The sequence below is a fragment of the Mandrillus leucophaeus genome, unplaced genomic scaffold (assembly GCF_000951045.1).
Source record: "Mandrillus leucophaeus isolate KB7577 unplaced genomic scaffold, Mleu.le_1.0 Scaffold1165, whole genome shotgun sequence".
Taxonomy (NCBI): domain Eukaryota; kingdom Metazoa; phylum Chordata; class Mammalia; order Primates; family Cercopithecidae; genus Mandrillus; species Mandrillus leucophaeus.
The window spans coordinates 99,687-115,085 of record NW_012099932.1 but is presented as its reverse complement, the minus strand read 5'-3'; the positions used below and the strand labels follow the sequence as shown (position 1 = coordinate 115,085).

At 38.9% G+C, this 15,399-nt stretch overlaps 1 protein-coding gene across 3 annotated transcripts in view; it reads left to right on the top strand.

Annotated features, from left to right (window-relative positions):
• The window catches only part of NUP155 (nucleoporin 155kDa), a 76,765-nt gene extending 62,613 nt beyond the window's left edge, over positions 1 to 14,152 (top strand). For all 3 annotated transcript variants that reach the window (XM_011999404.1, XM_011999394.1, XM_011999413.1), the window contains 11 exons: positions 281 to 416; positions 2,874 to 3,027; positions 3,241 to 3,345; positions 4,655 to 4,809; positions 5,158 to 5,287; positions 6,550 to 6,663; positions 8,529 to 8,649; positions 9,114 to 9,224; positions 12,033 to 12,169; positions 13,178 to 13,284; positions 13,855 to 14,152. In XM_011999404.1, coding sequence (XP_011854794.1) covers positions 281 to 416; positions 2,874 to 3,027; positions 3,241 to 3,345; positions 4,655 to 4,809; positions 5,158 to 5,287; positions 6,550 to 6,663; positions 8,529 to 8,649; positions 9,114 to 9,224; positions 12,033 to 12,169; positions 13,178 to 13,284; positions 13,855 to 13,993 — 1,409 coding nt within the window. In that variant the 3' untranslated portion in view covers positions 13,994 to 14,152. The remainder of the gene's footprint in view (positions 1 to 280; positions 417 to 2,873; positions 3,028 to 3,240; positions 3,346 to 4,654; positions 4,810 to 5,157; positions 5,288 to 6,549; positions 6,664 to 8,528; positions 8,650 to 9,113; positions 9,225 to 12,032; positions 12,170 to 13,177; positions 13,285 to 13,854) is intronic.
• Positions 14,153 to 15,399: the final 1,247 nt, after the last annotated feature.

The window sequence follows — 15,399 nt, the reverse complement described above, 5'->3', positions numbered from 1 at the left end:
CTGGTCTCGAACTCCTGACCTCGTGATCTGCCCGCCTCAGCCTCGCAAAGTGCTGGGATTACACACCCAGCCCCCAATGAAGAAATATATTTAACAGATGCCTTTTAGGCATGTTAAGACTTTTTTCTTCTGAAGACCTATCAGAAATATTTTATGTTAGCAGGGTAACTATTGTACAGTAGAGACATAACCTTGACCATGATTTTTATGTGCCAGCTAAGGAAAAATGTGTCCAACTTAGTAGTAAGTCATAGGCCTTCATTCTTTTCTTTCTCATCAGTGAGATTTTATGAGGGTGTGGTGGAACTTTCTCTTACGGCTGCAGAGAAAAAAGATCCTCAAGGTCTTGGACTTCATTTCTATAAACATGGAGAACCAGAAGAAGATATAGTTGGACTTCAGGCCTTCCAAGAAAGGTGCATTCCATTACCTTAGCAGATTGTCATATTTATGGATACAGACTTTTCTTTGCGTAAAGTTTTTTGTTTTTTGATTTATATATATTTTTTGAGACAGAGTCTTGCCCTGTCATCTGGGCTGGGGTGCAGTGGTGTGATCTTGGCTCACTGCAACCTCTGACTCCCAAGTTCAAGGTATTCTCGTGCCTCAGCCTCCCATGTAGCTGGGATTACAGGTGCGCACCACCATGCCTGGCTAATTTTGTATTTTTAGTAGAGACAGGGTTTCACCATTTTGACCAGGCTGGTCTTCAACTCCTAACCTCAATTGATCCACCCACCTCAGTCTTGCAGAGTGCTAGGATTACAGCCATCAGCCACCGTGTCTGGCCTCCTTGTGTAAAGGTTTAATTGACAATATTAGGGAAATAATATTTCAAGTGTAACCCTTATAATATTGAATTATCCTTTTGCTTTTACTTGAAAGTGACTTCTTGTTTTATCAAAGGCCTGAATATTAATAGGTTAAGGTTATAGGTTATAACTCTTTTTTTTTTTTTTTTTTTTTTTTAGTCACCCAGGCTGGGGTATAGTGGCAGGATCTTAGCTCACTGCAACCTCCTCCTCCTGGGTTCAAGCGATTTTCCGGCCTCAGTCTTCTGAGTAGCTGGGATTACAGGCACACACCACCATGCCCGGCTAGTTTTTGTATTTTTAGTGGAGACAGGGTTTCACCATGTTGGCCATGCTTGTTTCAAACTCCTGACCTCAGATGATCTGCCCACCTTGGCCTCCCAAAGTTCTGGGATTACAGGCGTGATCTGGCCTAGTGTTTCATTTTAAAGGATAATTTTTATGTATTCCCAAATTTGTTGAGACTGTTAAAAGAGAAATGTATGTCCTTAAAAGAAATATAGGCCGGGCACAGTGGCTCACAACTGTAATGCCAGCACTTTGGGAGGCTGAGGTGGGCAGATCATGAGGTTAGGAGTTTGAGACCAGCCTGACCATCATAGTGAAACCCTGTCTCTACTGAAAATACAAAAATTAGCCAGGCATGGTGGTGCACACCTGTGATCCTGGCAACTTGGGAGGCTGAGGCAGGAGAATTGCTTGAATCCAGGAGGCAGAGGTTGCAGTGAGCTGAGATTGCACCACAGAACTCCAGCCTGGGTGTCAGAGCAAGGCTCCGTCTCGGAAAAAAAAAAGAAATATATATAACCTTTCTATAACATATATATATGGAGGGTGTTTTGTTTTGTTTTGTTTTTGTTTTTGAGACAAAGCCTCCCTCTGTCTCCTGGGCTGGAGTTCAGTGGCAGCATCATAGCTCACTGTAGCCTTGACCTTTTGGGCTCAAGTGATCCAGTGATCTTCCCACCTCAGCCTCCTGAGTAGCTGGGACTACAGGCACATGTCACCACACTCGGCTAATTTTTTTATCTCTTTAATTTCTGTAGAGACAGGGCCTCACTATAAGCCCAGGCTGGTCTTTAACTCCTGGGCTCAAGCAATTCTTCCTTCTCAGCCTCCCAAAGTGCTGAGATTACAGGTGTCAGCCACCACATCTGGCGAAAACATATTTTTTTATTACTATATTTAATGACTTTACCCTTTTATGTTTAACCAAACACTTCTCAAACTTACTGAAAAAGTATATGGTTTCTGTTACTTTAAATGCCAAATATGTACATATATTCTGCCAAATAGTCTTGAAATCCTTGTATATACTTAAATTAGGTAAGGTAAATCAATGGCTTTCTTTTTTTGTTGTTTGTTTTGTTTTTGGGGGGTTTTGTTTTTTGTTTTTGAGACAGGGCCTCATTCTGTTGCCTGGGTTGGAGTGCAGTGGCATGATAATAGCTCACTTGCAGCCTTACATTTCTGGGCTCAAGCGATCCTCCTGCCTCTGCCTCTCAAGTAGCTGGGATTACAGGTGCATACCACCACGCTTGGTTAATTTTTTGTTTTGGTTTGGTTTTTTTGTTTTTTGTTTTTTTGTTTTTTGAGACAGGGTCTTGCTGTCGCCCAGGATGGAGTGCAGTGGCATGATCTCAGCTCACCTCAACCTTTGCCTCCCAGGTTCAAGCAATTCTTGTGCCTCAGTCTCCTGAATAACTGGCACTACAGGCGTGCACCCCTACGCCCGGCTAATTTTTGTATGTTTAGCAGATACGGGGTTTCACCATGTTGGCCAGACTGGTCTTGGACTCCTGACCTCTGGCAATCCCCCTGCCTTCGTCTCCCAGAGTGCTAGGATTACAGTTGTGAGCCACTGTGCCCGGTCAATTTTTTGTATTTTTTGTAGAGACATGGTCTCACTCTGTTGCCCTGGCTAGTCTTGGACTCCCAGCCTCAAGCCCTCCTCCTACCTTGACCGCCCTATGGCTGGCATTACAGGCGTGAGTCACCACACTTGCCATCATTTGCTTTCTAGTTAAATAATGTAATTGTTCCTTTTCCATTCTCCTTCAGATTAAACAGTTACAAGTGCATTACAGACACACTTCAAGAACTGGTAAATCAAAGTAAGGCCGCTCCTCAGTCTCCCAGTGTACCCAAAAAACCTGGTCCTCCAGTATTGTCATCTGATCCAAATATGCTGAGTAATGAAGAAGCAGGACATCATGTAAGGGACATAGTATATTTTCATTCTGAGAATACACTGTTCAGAAGTTCTGCATGGTAATGGTGGCACAGTCATCTTGGGGAAAGGTAGTAGTTCTTAGAAGTTATCATATAAGGATTCTTGATTTCTTACTGGAGTTTATAGGTCTAAAGGGTTGTGATGCCCAGAAACAGAGCCTTTAACTGCTAATTTTTACTATTTTCTTTATTTTAGTTTGAACAAATGCTTAAATTGTCACAGCGATCCAAGGATGAGCTCTTTAGTATTGCCCTTTATAATTGGCTAATACAAGCTGACCTTGCAGATAAGCTGCTACAGGTAAATCTTTTTTTTATTGCAGTTGTGTTAATTATTCTTAAGGAGCATAACTCAATGATTTGAGCACGTACATAGATGTAAAAAATTCAGTTTCTCATCCCATGTCTACTATTAGATGTTAGTATAAAGCTGAGTAATGCAATATCTTTTCCTAAGGGGCAAAGTAGGCTACTGCTCCAATTTTCTTGTTATTTCGAAGCTGATTGGGATAGTTTATATTGCGGGGTAGAAATCACTGGATTATGAATTATGAGTCCTGTAGGTCATCTTAACTCTGCCGTTAAGTCACTATGTGACTTCAGATACGTCCTTTTACCTTCCCTAAGTCTCAGTGTTCCTCAGTCTATTTAATGAATACATAGCATTTGATAATTTCAATAATGCCTTTGAGCTCAGTGTCTAGGAATCGATAGCTGTGTTATCAAAGTTTATTTTAAAATGTGTAATTTTGTAGTAAATTTCCTTTTTTTTTTTTTTTGAAATGGAGTCTGACTCTGTCGCCCAGGCTGGAGTGCAGTGGCACGATCTTGGCTCACTGCAACTTCCGCCTCCTGGGTTCAAGCGATCCTCCTGCCTCAGCCTCCCAAGTAGCTGGGATTACAGGTGCCCACCACCACGCACGGCTAATTTTTATATCTTTTTAGTAGAGACGGGGTTTCACCATATTGGCCAGGCTGGTCTCAAACTCCTGAGCTCAGGTGATCTGCCTGCCTTAGCCTCCCAAGATGCTGGGATTGCAGGCATGAACCACCGTGCCCAGCCAAATTTCCTTTTCTTTTTTGAGGCAGGGTCTCAATCTGTAGCTTAGGCTGGAGTGCAGTGCAATGGCATGATAATGGCTCACTGTAGCCTCGACCTCCCTAGACTCAGGTGATTCTCCCACCTCAACCTCTTGAGTAACTAGAACTGTAGGCCCGCACCACCACACCCAGCTAATTTTTTTGTAGAGACATGGTTTTGCCATATATTGCCCAGGCTGGTCTTGAACTCCTGAGCTCGTGTGATCTACCCACCTTGGCCTCCCAAAGTGCTAGGATTACAGACATGAGCTGCCATGCCCAGCCTACTAAACTATTGTTATCAACCTAATAGAATTATTTTGGGAACTCTTATGCTAACTGTGGTAAAACAAAAATTGTTTATAATAAGAAAATTTGTCCTCTCTTTTGTTATTGTTGGATTATAATTTTGCTTATTTTCATAAAACAAGGCAAAGTTGTAGTTGACTTAAAAATATTGTATTTTCCTTATCAGGGACATTATCTGTAGGTGGTTAGAAAATTTTTCTGAATAACTATATAATTTCTAGGTTGCTTCTCCATTTCTGGAGCCCCATCTAGTCCGAATGGCCAAAGTTGATCAAAACAGAGTTCGTTATATGGATTTACTCTGGCGGTATTACGAGAAGAATAGAAGTTTCAGTAATGCTGCTCGTGTACTGTCCAGACTGGCTGACATGCATAGGTATGGCATCATATTTTCATTGTGAAGAATGATTGAAAACTGAGCTATATGTACTTACCTTCAGTTTTCCTTAATTTTAGAAGAATCTAAGTTTTAATATACTGACCTAAATTTTTTAAATAGGATGTTATTTTTTAGACATAAAGTATTTCTTTGTGTGTTGTCTAAAATTGTGGATCTTTCTTATTAGAAATCTAAAATAGATTTTTTTTTAATCTAATGCTTTTTTTCAAGTTTCAGATGGCCTTTAATGTGCATTTGGTATGAAACAGTACATACTAATTGACATATTTGTATCTTCAATCCTTAAGAAATTGTGTAACTAAAAATAAGCGTTTTCGCTTCTAGCACAGAAATTTCACTTCAGCAGCGATTGGAGTACATTGCTCGAGCCATTCTTAGTGCGAAAAGTTCCACTGCCATTTCATCAATAGCTGCCGATGGTGAATTCCTTCATGAATTAGAAGAAAAAATGGAGGTAAGCGTTAAAGATCTTAAGCTGTGTCCACGTTGAGTACTAGCCACATAGTTTTTCCACATTCCATTCTTCCCTTGGTAAGTAATAGGTCTGTAGAAGTCATTATTATTCTAGTTGCTTTTGCCTGTTTATTTTTATGTTTAGATACAAATCTTAAAGAGATTTCTAAGGATACACTTGGGTCATAAAAACATTGCTATAATTTAGAAGTTTTCTCTTTGGCATTTCTAAAGGTTTTTCCCAGCTGGGTGCAGTGGCTCACGCCTGTAATCCCAGCACTTTGGGAGGCCGAGGCAGCCAGATCATGAGGTCAGGAGTTCGAGACCAGCCTGGCCAACATGGCAAAACCTTGTCTGTACTTTAAAAAAATACAAAAATTAGCCAGGGGTGGTGGCACACACCTGTAGTCCCAGCTACTCAGGAGGGTGAGGCAAAAGAATCACTTGAGCCCAGGAAGTGGAGGTTGCGGTGAGCTGAGATTGCACCACTGCATTCCAGTGTGGGAGACAGAGTGAGACTCTGTCTCATAAAATAATAATAATAAAAAAAAAGGTTTTTCCCAACTGTTTCAACAGCAAGTGGATTACATCACATTCATCATTTATTCTGGAAGCAAATAAGTAGATGTATGAAGTAGAGTAGGCTAAAAATTCCCTGACTAAGAGAATAAAAAACATACCATCATCCACACACAAAAGTTTGTTTCTTATTCACAAAAATCCAGGGTTAGTCTTCCTGATTGGCAGCCGGCTTTCCTTCATGTGGTTGATTTAGGAACCCAAGTTCTATTTTCTGGCACTACCATTCCCTAGGGCCTTTTGCTTTATCTTCAGCAGAGGGAGGAAGGAAAAGAAAGAACACATTCACTCTCTTAAAAGCTACAGCCCTGACATGACACACTTTACTTCTACTTACATTCCTTTCAAGAGAACTTGGTTTTATGGCCATACCTCCCTTGCAAAGGAGGCTGAGCTGTATGGCCATACCTCCCTTGCAAAGGAGGCTGAGTCTAACCATTTGGCTACAGTCTTGGAAGGTTTGAATATTGGTGGGCAGCAAGGGATCTGCCACAGTACACTTCCTGTGAAATCTGTTATGTTTAGTTGATGTCTGTTATGATGATGTTAGCCTATTATGATGGAAATCTTCATTTATACATTATTTTAGCAAACTTAGAAAGTCAGATAGTAGGAGCCACTCTTTCAAATGTATGTTGATTTATCATAAATAAATTAAGACATCCTATTTTCTGCCCAAACTAGGTTGCTAGGATCCAACTTCAGATACAAGAGACACTACAAAGGCAGTATTCCCATCATTCTTCTGTACAGGATGCAGTGTCTCAGCTGGATTCTGAGCTGATGGACATAACTAAGGTAATAAAAAAGCAAGTTTTTATAGTCGTCACCTAATAATGAGAAATTTTTGTTTTTTATTTTGCTTTTTGTTTCATGAGGAAAATTACCTTATCTCCACAAATAAGATAAGGCATCTTTGGCAGCTTGTCAGTAGGCTGACAGATCACCACTGTTTCATCTGACTCCTAGAAAAGTCTAAGCTACTCTTTCCAGGCCAGTAGCTACAAAGAACCTATCAACCTCACGAGAGCTGTGTTAAAACCAGCTTACTTCCAGCCTGGGCAACATGGCGAAACCTAATCTCTACAAAAAAACACCAAAAAAGGCTCGGCACTGTGGCTCACACCTGTAATCCAACACTTTGGGTGGTTGAGGCGGGCAGATCACCTGAGGTCAGGAGTTTGAGACCACCTGGTCAACATGGGGGAAGTCCATCTCTACTAAAAATACAAAAATTAGCCAGGCGTGGTGGCATGTGCCTGTAATCCCAGCTACTTGGGAGGCTGAGGCAGGAGAATCAGTTGAACCCGGGAGGCGGAGGTTGCAGTGAGCTGAGATCGCACCACTGCAGTCCAGAAGCCTGGGTGACAGAGCAAGACTCGGTTGAAAAAAAAAAAATTAGCCTGTTGTGGTGGTATGCAGTTGTAGTTACAGCTACTCAGGAGACTGAGGTGGGAGGATTGATTGAGCCCAGGAGGCCCAGGTTGTTGTGAGTCTCGATGGTGCTACTGCATTCCACCCTGAGTGACAGAGTGAGACCCTGTCTCAAAAAGAAAAAAAGTAAAAAATAAAAATCATCTTATTTATGGCCTCACTTCTTGCCGTGGAAAAACTAACTTATCTTTGCTTAACTCTCTAAACCTCTTTCTCGCTCTGTAATTTTCTGAGCAGTTCCTTCCTCTTCATTTATTCTTAGACATAGTTCCAGGTACCCTGAAACACCTTGAGATTTGTCAGTATTCCTGTGATTCTTCAACCCATTGTTTATACAACACTAATTCCAAAATACCATTGCAGGGGGTTTGTGGGGAAGGTGGAGATGGCTGATGGGTACAAAAACAAAATAGAAAGAATGAATAAGACCTATTTGATATCACAATAGGGTGACTATAGTCAATAATAACTGTATATTTTAAAGTAGAAAATGTAATTGGATTATTTGTAACTCAAAGGATAAATGCTTGAGGAATAGATACCCCATTCTCCATGACATGCTTATTTCTCATTGCATGATTGTATCAGAACATCTCATGTACCCCATAAATACATACACCTACTGTGTACCCATAGAAATTTGAAAAAGTGGCTTTTAAAATTTTTAAATAAATAAATAGAATGTCGTTGCAACATCTTCTTCTCAGCCAAGAAAAAGCTCTACATGCTAAAATCTGTTTGAATGTATTTACCATACCCTTACCTTTTTTTTTTTTTTTTTGAAACAGAGTCTTGGCTGTATTGCCAGGCTGGAGTGCAAAGGCGTGATCTCGGCTGACTTCAACCTCCAACTGCCTTAGGCTCCTCAGTAGCTGGTACTACAGCCTTGCGTCACCACGCCCAGCTAATTATTTTTTTTGTATTTTAGTAAAGACCGCGTTTCACCATGATGGCCAGGATGGTCTCAATCTCCTGACCTCATGATCCGCCCGCCTCGGCCTTCCAAAGTGCTGGGATTACAGGCGTGAGTCACCGTGCCTGGCCCGTACCCTTACCTTTTTAAATATGGAGTTATAACCAGCTACATACATCATCACATCTTTATATCATATTTCAGAAACTTTACATAAAATCTTTGGATATTTTTTAATTTTCAAGGAGTGCTTCACTGTTAATCTCTAAATGTTGACCTCTAGTTGGATGTTTAATTTTGGGATTTTCTCTCACAGCTTTATGGGGAATTTGCTGACCCATTTAAACTTGCAGAGTGTAAACTTGCAATAATTCATTGTGCCGGTTATTCAGACCCTATATTGGTGCAGACACTTTGGCAAGATATCATAGAGAAAGGTAAGTGTTCAGTTATAGGTATGTTAGCATTATGTAGTGACTTGATGGAGGAATGCAAGCTGCTAGTAACTAATATAATGCAAGCTGCTAGTGGCTCATGAAAATTGTACATACCTAAGGAGAGAGTAAGTGGAAGTCACATGGGTATGGTGGAGGATGATCGTACAGAGAATGACCCAAGTGAATATCTGGGAGAATACTCAGTGAAAAGATTGTTTAATTTATATTATTTGTGCTGCCTTATAAAGGATACTGAGACACTCACCTCAGAATCTAATAACCAGGTATAACCTATTAAGACATGAGACTATCTCAGACAATAACAGAAACACCAAATCTGTTAATCATATTAATGTGACTGTGTGTTCTAAAGTATTTTGAACCTTGAAACAATTAAATAGCCAATGTAAACATTTCACATTAAAAATAATTTGGGTTTCAAATGATATGTCTTTTTGTTACAGAACTGAATGACAGTGTGACATTGAGCTCCTCGGATAGAATGCATGCTCTTAGTCTCAAGATTGTTCTGCTTGGCAAAATTTATGCCGGCACACCACGCTTCTTTCCTTTAGGTAAGCTGTGATCTTAGGTGCAGTCATGTATTTTTCTGTTCTGATGGTTTTCTTCATTGATATGGACAAATAATGATCTTTTGAGTAAAATAAGGAGTTTCTTTGTTGCTATTTAGTTCAGCAGTTTAATTCTACTTATCTGGAAAGATTTCCAAAGAATGGCAGCATTTGTTAATGAAGAGTTGAGTATGAAACTTTCTGTGACTAACTTTCCAAGTTTATATATCTATCTTAGGATTGTGCTGACTGACAAACTATGATTATATTGTTGGTAACCCTATACAAGTTTCTGAAGAGAAAAGAAAAACTTGGTTGATGTTATTGTGCATAGGTAATCTGTGATTGATTCAACTGTTCTTTTTTATGTTGAGGACATGTTTTTCTTTAAAATAGCAAATAATTATGTTAAAACTTAGTGTTTGAATCCCTTTCTTAACGAGATATGGTGGCTATAATTTTTATATAAGGTAGCTAATTATGAGCTATTTACCAACCTACAAGTGTTCTCCTCAGTGATAAAACAATAGAAGCAACATAAATACATCCATAAAGTAGAATATTAAGTACTTTTGTGTTATTTGAAAATATTGAGAGATATGAAAATCCTCACAATATAACTTTTTTTTTCTTTTTTGAGACAGAGGCTTACTCTGTCGCCCAGGCTGGAGTGGAGTGATGCCATCTCGGTTCACTGCAACTTCCACCTTCCGGGTTCAAGCAGTTCTCCTGCCCAGCCTCCCAAGTAGCTGGGATTACAGGCGCCTGCCACCATGCCTGGCTAATTTTTTGTGTTTTTATTAGAGATGGGGCTTCCCCAGGTTGTCCAGGCTGGTCTCAAACTCCTGGCCTCAGGTGATCCGCTTGCCTTGGCCTCCCAAGGTGCTGGGATTACAGGCATTTACCACTATGCCCAGCCTGATTGTTTTTTCAAATGAGCATTCAAACTTATTTACAGACCATCTCTGACTTAGGGTCTATTCCCTCCAGACATAGTCAGAAGTCAGAAATAAAATAATTTTATTCATACCCTTACTTCTTGTAGGTATAATATTGAAACGATTCCCTTTCCCTACCATTTTATTGATCCTAAAAATAAAGAGAAATAAAAGAGCAAATACATACTTTATGTAAATGTTTATAAGTGTGTGAAACTGATACTTTTGATAGTTGTTTTAGAAAACACTGCATTGTGGGTGGGCATGGTGGCTCACAGGTGTAATCCTAGCACTTTGGGAGGCCGAAGTGGACGGATCGCTGGAGCCCAGGAGTTCAAGACCAGCCTGGGCGACATGGCAAAACCCTCTCTCTACAAAGAAAATACGAAAATTATCCAGGCATGGTGGCATGCACCTGTGGTTCCAGCTACTTGGAAGACTAGGGTGGGAGGATCACTTGAGCCTGGGAGGTGAAAATTGCAGTGAGCTGAGAACGCACCACTGCACTCCAACCTCAGTGACACAGTGAGACCCCATTTCAATAAATAAATAACACTGTATTGTACATAGTTCTTTTTGAGGAATTTTCCTTTTAATTCAGAAGTAATCATGTGGGCTTTGCATGGTGGCTCACACCTGTATTCTCAACACTTTGGAGAGGCAAAGGCAGGATGATTGCTTGAAGCCTGGAGTTTGAGACCAGCCTGGGCATACCAAGACCCCATCTCTACAGAAAAAATTAAGATTAGCTAGGCATGGTAACACATGCCTATAGTCCTAGCTAATCAGGCTGAGGCAGGAGGATTTCTATGTTTATTTTTTTTTATATATATATATATTTCTTTTGATAGAGAGGGGATCTCATGATATTGCCCAAGCCAGTCTTGAATTAGCCACGCCTAGCTAATTTTTTTGTATTTTTAATAGAGACAGGGTTTCACCATGTTGGCCAGGCTGGTACTCCTGACCGAAGGTGATCTGCCCACCTTGGCCTCCCAAAGTTCTGGGATTACAAGTGTGAACCACCACGCCTGGCCATAACTATAAATTTGGTTGTTACTGTTTATGATAAGACAGGCAGTTAAAAGTAAGAATGAGGCCACAGTTAGAACTATCAAATAAATCTAGGGGTGGGGCATTAAAAAACACATTTAATATTTCTGAAATCAGGATGCAGTTTCCCTTTTCTGAAAAGCTGTTAAATTGAGGAAACTTTTTTTTTTTTTTTTTTTTTAAGTTCTAGGGTACATGTGCATAACGTGCAGGTTTGTTACTTATGTATACTTGTGCGAGGAAACATATTTTTTAAAGGTACTGATACTAAAAAAAAATTATCAGCAAAGTCCTCTTCATTATTGGGATTGTGAATGGTCTCTGTTTTCTTCTTGTATCTTTTTGAATTTTCTAGGTTCTGTAATTTTAATTTTAGGACATTATCGTCATCCCAAAAATAAACTCTGTACTCATTAGTTGTCACTTCCCATTCCTTCACACCCTCCAGCCCTAGGCAGCCACTAATCTACTTTAGATTTGCCTATTCTGGTATATATCTTACTTTTATTAAAAAAAAATTTTTTTTCCTTTTAAGCTGAGAGTGATGGTGCATACTTGTAGTCCCAGCTTACTTGGGAAGATGAGGTGGGAGGATTGAGCTCAGGAGTTCAAGGTCAAGGCTATCATACACTGTAGTTGCTCCTATGAATAGCCACTATTTCTAGTCTGGGCAACATAGCAAAAAAAAAACCCCGCCCCAAAAAATTGCAATTGGATTTCAGAAGATATCCCCCTAGAAACTACTCACTTATGAATAAGACCTACCTTTTAGTATCAAGAGCTAAAAATCCAAATTTCCAACCTTTTTTTTTCTTCCCAGATTTTATTGTACAGTTTTTAGAACAGCAGGTTTGTTCTTTGAACTGGGATGTGGGCTTCGTAATACAGACAATGAATGAAATTGGAGTACCATTACCTAGACTACTAGAAGTTTATGATCAGTTGTTCAAATCACGGGTAAGGAAAATATTAAATAACATAAAATTATTTTCTTTAAAGTAACTTTGTAGATATAGAGTGGGGTATTTTGATTGTATTTTTGTATCTCATCACTTAGTCTAATTACACTTGGTAGAGTCTTGGAAATTATGCTTTAGACTTTTTAAACTGATAATGAGAGTTGCTTTCCTGTATATCATGATTAAAATGAAATATTATTTTTGAATATTAATAAACATATATGCTTTACTCTTGGTGGAAGAGGCTAAACTAAGGTGTGGGCTAAACTCATTACATTAAGAATCATCATTTGCTTTAAAAGAACAAGATTACATTGTATTTATTTACTATAACCTCATCTAAAATGTCAGTGCTTAAAGATCCTTCTCACCCTGCTGAGCCTTATCAGACTATATGTTTTGCAATTTTTATGCTAAGGATAAAAGATCCAAATAAAAACTTTTCAAAGTAGATTGTGTCTTTTATAGTAGCATCACACAATGTTTACAACATTAGCCTGTGATGGAGATGAGCAGGTAACTGTAGTATCTCCATCTTATATTGCAAAAAGACAAGAGCAGAGATGTTAAATAACCTGCTCAAGTCACATGGCTAGTAACTGGTGAAGCCAGACCTAGAATTAAGTTTCTGTTACTGCTAGTTTAGTCTCTTTATTATGTCAGACTAAATCTGCATAGGTTCAAAGTGAAAGTGGTGTCACAACCCATAGAAAGAAAGATTTTTCTCTTACGTCAGATTCCTAAGCAGGACATTTACATGCTGTGCAAAGTAGATTGGTATATCAAATACTCGTCTTAAGTAATATCATAGTGTTGTTAATAAGTTTTTAATGTTGTTTGAAATATTAACTATAATCAGATATATAATTTAGTAGCCATGTAATATTAAATCCTTTTTAATAGCAATAAGTTTTGCATGGACCCTGATGTCTACTTTAGTATAAATGATTTAAAGAATCAATTGACACAACTTGCCTCACATTTCATTACGTATATTTCTTCATAGGATCCATTCTGGAATAGAATGAAGAAGCCACTGCACCTTTTGGATTGTATACATGTATTATTGACAAGATATGTTGAGAATCCCAGCCAAGTTTTAAATTGTGAAAGGTACCTATGAATTAAATATTGGACTAGCAAAAGCTTTTAAATGCTTCTAATAAATACCTGGGTAAAAAATTTGAAGAGAAGATGGTAAGATATGGGAATTGTAAAGAAGTACAGGGAATTTAAACTCTTGTGTATATTAGCAATAACTGTTTGAATGATATTGATCACCATGTATGAAAAATAGGAGTTTTTTCCATTTTCAGTCCTTGTCCTAAATTCTTTCTACAGCTGAACATAAATAATTTATTCGTTTCTTCTGCTTTAGATTAGTGACCTAGGACCAAAACATTTCAATTATGTCTTTGCGATATTACTGGCCTTTTAAGGGATATTCTTTTGAAAAAGTATTAGCAGGAATCATCTCTTACTGCTTTCTTCTCATTGTAAAAATCTTCAAATGGAACCCACCTACCCCCTAAGTTTTCTTTTTTACTTTATTTCTTATTTACTTAATCACATGGTCTTTCCTCTTCTGTGAGAATTAAAGTTGCCAGAAGTTGGTGGGGAAGAAGTCCTTTAGGAGGAAATATTTGTAAATGTATAATTAATCATGTGTCTTTTTCTTTATAGGAGAAGATTTACAAATCTCTGCCTGGATGCTGTTTGTGGTTACCTTGTTGAGCTCCAGTCTATGAGCTCGTCAGTAGCAGTACAAGCCATCACTGGGAATTTTAAATCTCTTCAGGCTAAATTAGAACGGCTTCATTAATTACTGTGATATACTTTCATCCATTTTGTGATCTGTAAAATAAAAACTCAGCTGGGTCCAGATATCAGGTGTTCTAAATCTAAATGTAAGAACAGTCTTAGTGGAAGTATGTTTTTAATAAGTGGCTAACATCTACAAATAGTACCTTTTCTAAATGAATTCTTTTTTATTACTCTTTTGTTTTTTAGTAATTGAGTGAAAAAACAACCGAAATGAGATTATTTATTATTTTAACGTAAGGATTAAAAAAATTTAGATGCTGTTATTTTGAATTGTACTGCGGGCAGAAATTTCGAATTTATATTATTCATTTTCAAGTTAGTCCAAGGATATTGGCATTAAAACTCCACTAGGCGGCGGGACACGGTTACTTACGCCTGTAATCCCAGCACTTTGGGAGGCCAAGGTGGGTGAATCACAAGGTCAAGGGTTTGAGACCAGCCTGGCCAACATGGTGAAAGCCCATCTCTACTAAAAATGCAAAAAAATTAGCCAGGCGTGGTTGCAGATGCCTGTAATCCCAGCTACTCGGGAGGCTGAGGCAGGCGAATCACTTGAACCCAGGAGGCGGAGGTTGCACTGAGCCGAAATCTTGCCATTGCACTCCAGCCCAGGCAACAGTGTGAGACTCTGTCTCAAAAAATAAAAAACCTCCAAAGAGGCTAAGCAGATCCATTGCCATAATAGTGGATTCTAAAACTGTCCTTAAATAGGCAAATAACTGACTTTTTCAAAACTGTTTTTAGGTGTTGGGTTCATCCTTGAAAGAACTGTCCTCCAACAACTAGTTTTGTCAGTTAAAGCCCTTGAGGATTGATATATATACCTGGTTGTTTGAGCAGGTGATAAAACTTGTACCTAATGTTGTGTTGTGAAAAGCTACACAGGGAGGTACTATTTTCCCTTAGTGTCTACTTGGCTCCTTGGCCTTGTGACTACTGATTCCATTAGAGTAGTGGTTCTCAAAGTATGTGCTCCAAACCAGAAGCATCAGCATCACTTAGGAATTTGTTAGAAATGCAGATTCTCGAGCCCCAACCCAGACCTACTGAATCAAAAACGTGGGGGATGAGGCCCCACTTCCTGTGTTTTAACAAGTTCTCCAGGAGATTTTGGTGCATGTCAAATTTGAAAGCCACTGCAGTAAAGGATACTGCTGCCTTCTATAGTTTATGGATTGAACTCCCTATGTGGCTCCTCCTTCCCCATTCTCTGTGAATAACCACACACACGAGTTTTGCCCAAGGCACACTGTATAAAGCAAAACTGTTAGTATTGTACTTTTAAATTATTCTTTAACAAAATAGAATAACTAAACCAAGTGCTTCAAAGTAATAGCAACAAGAGAGAAGAGTGGGAATGACCAGAGCTAACAAAACACTCTATTCCTTTTTTTTTTTTTTTTT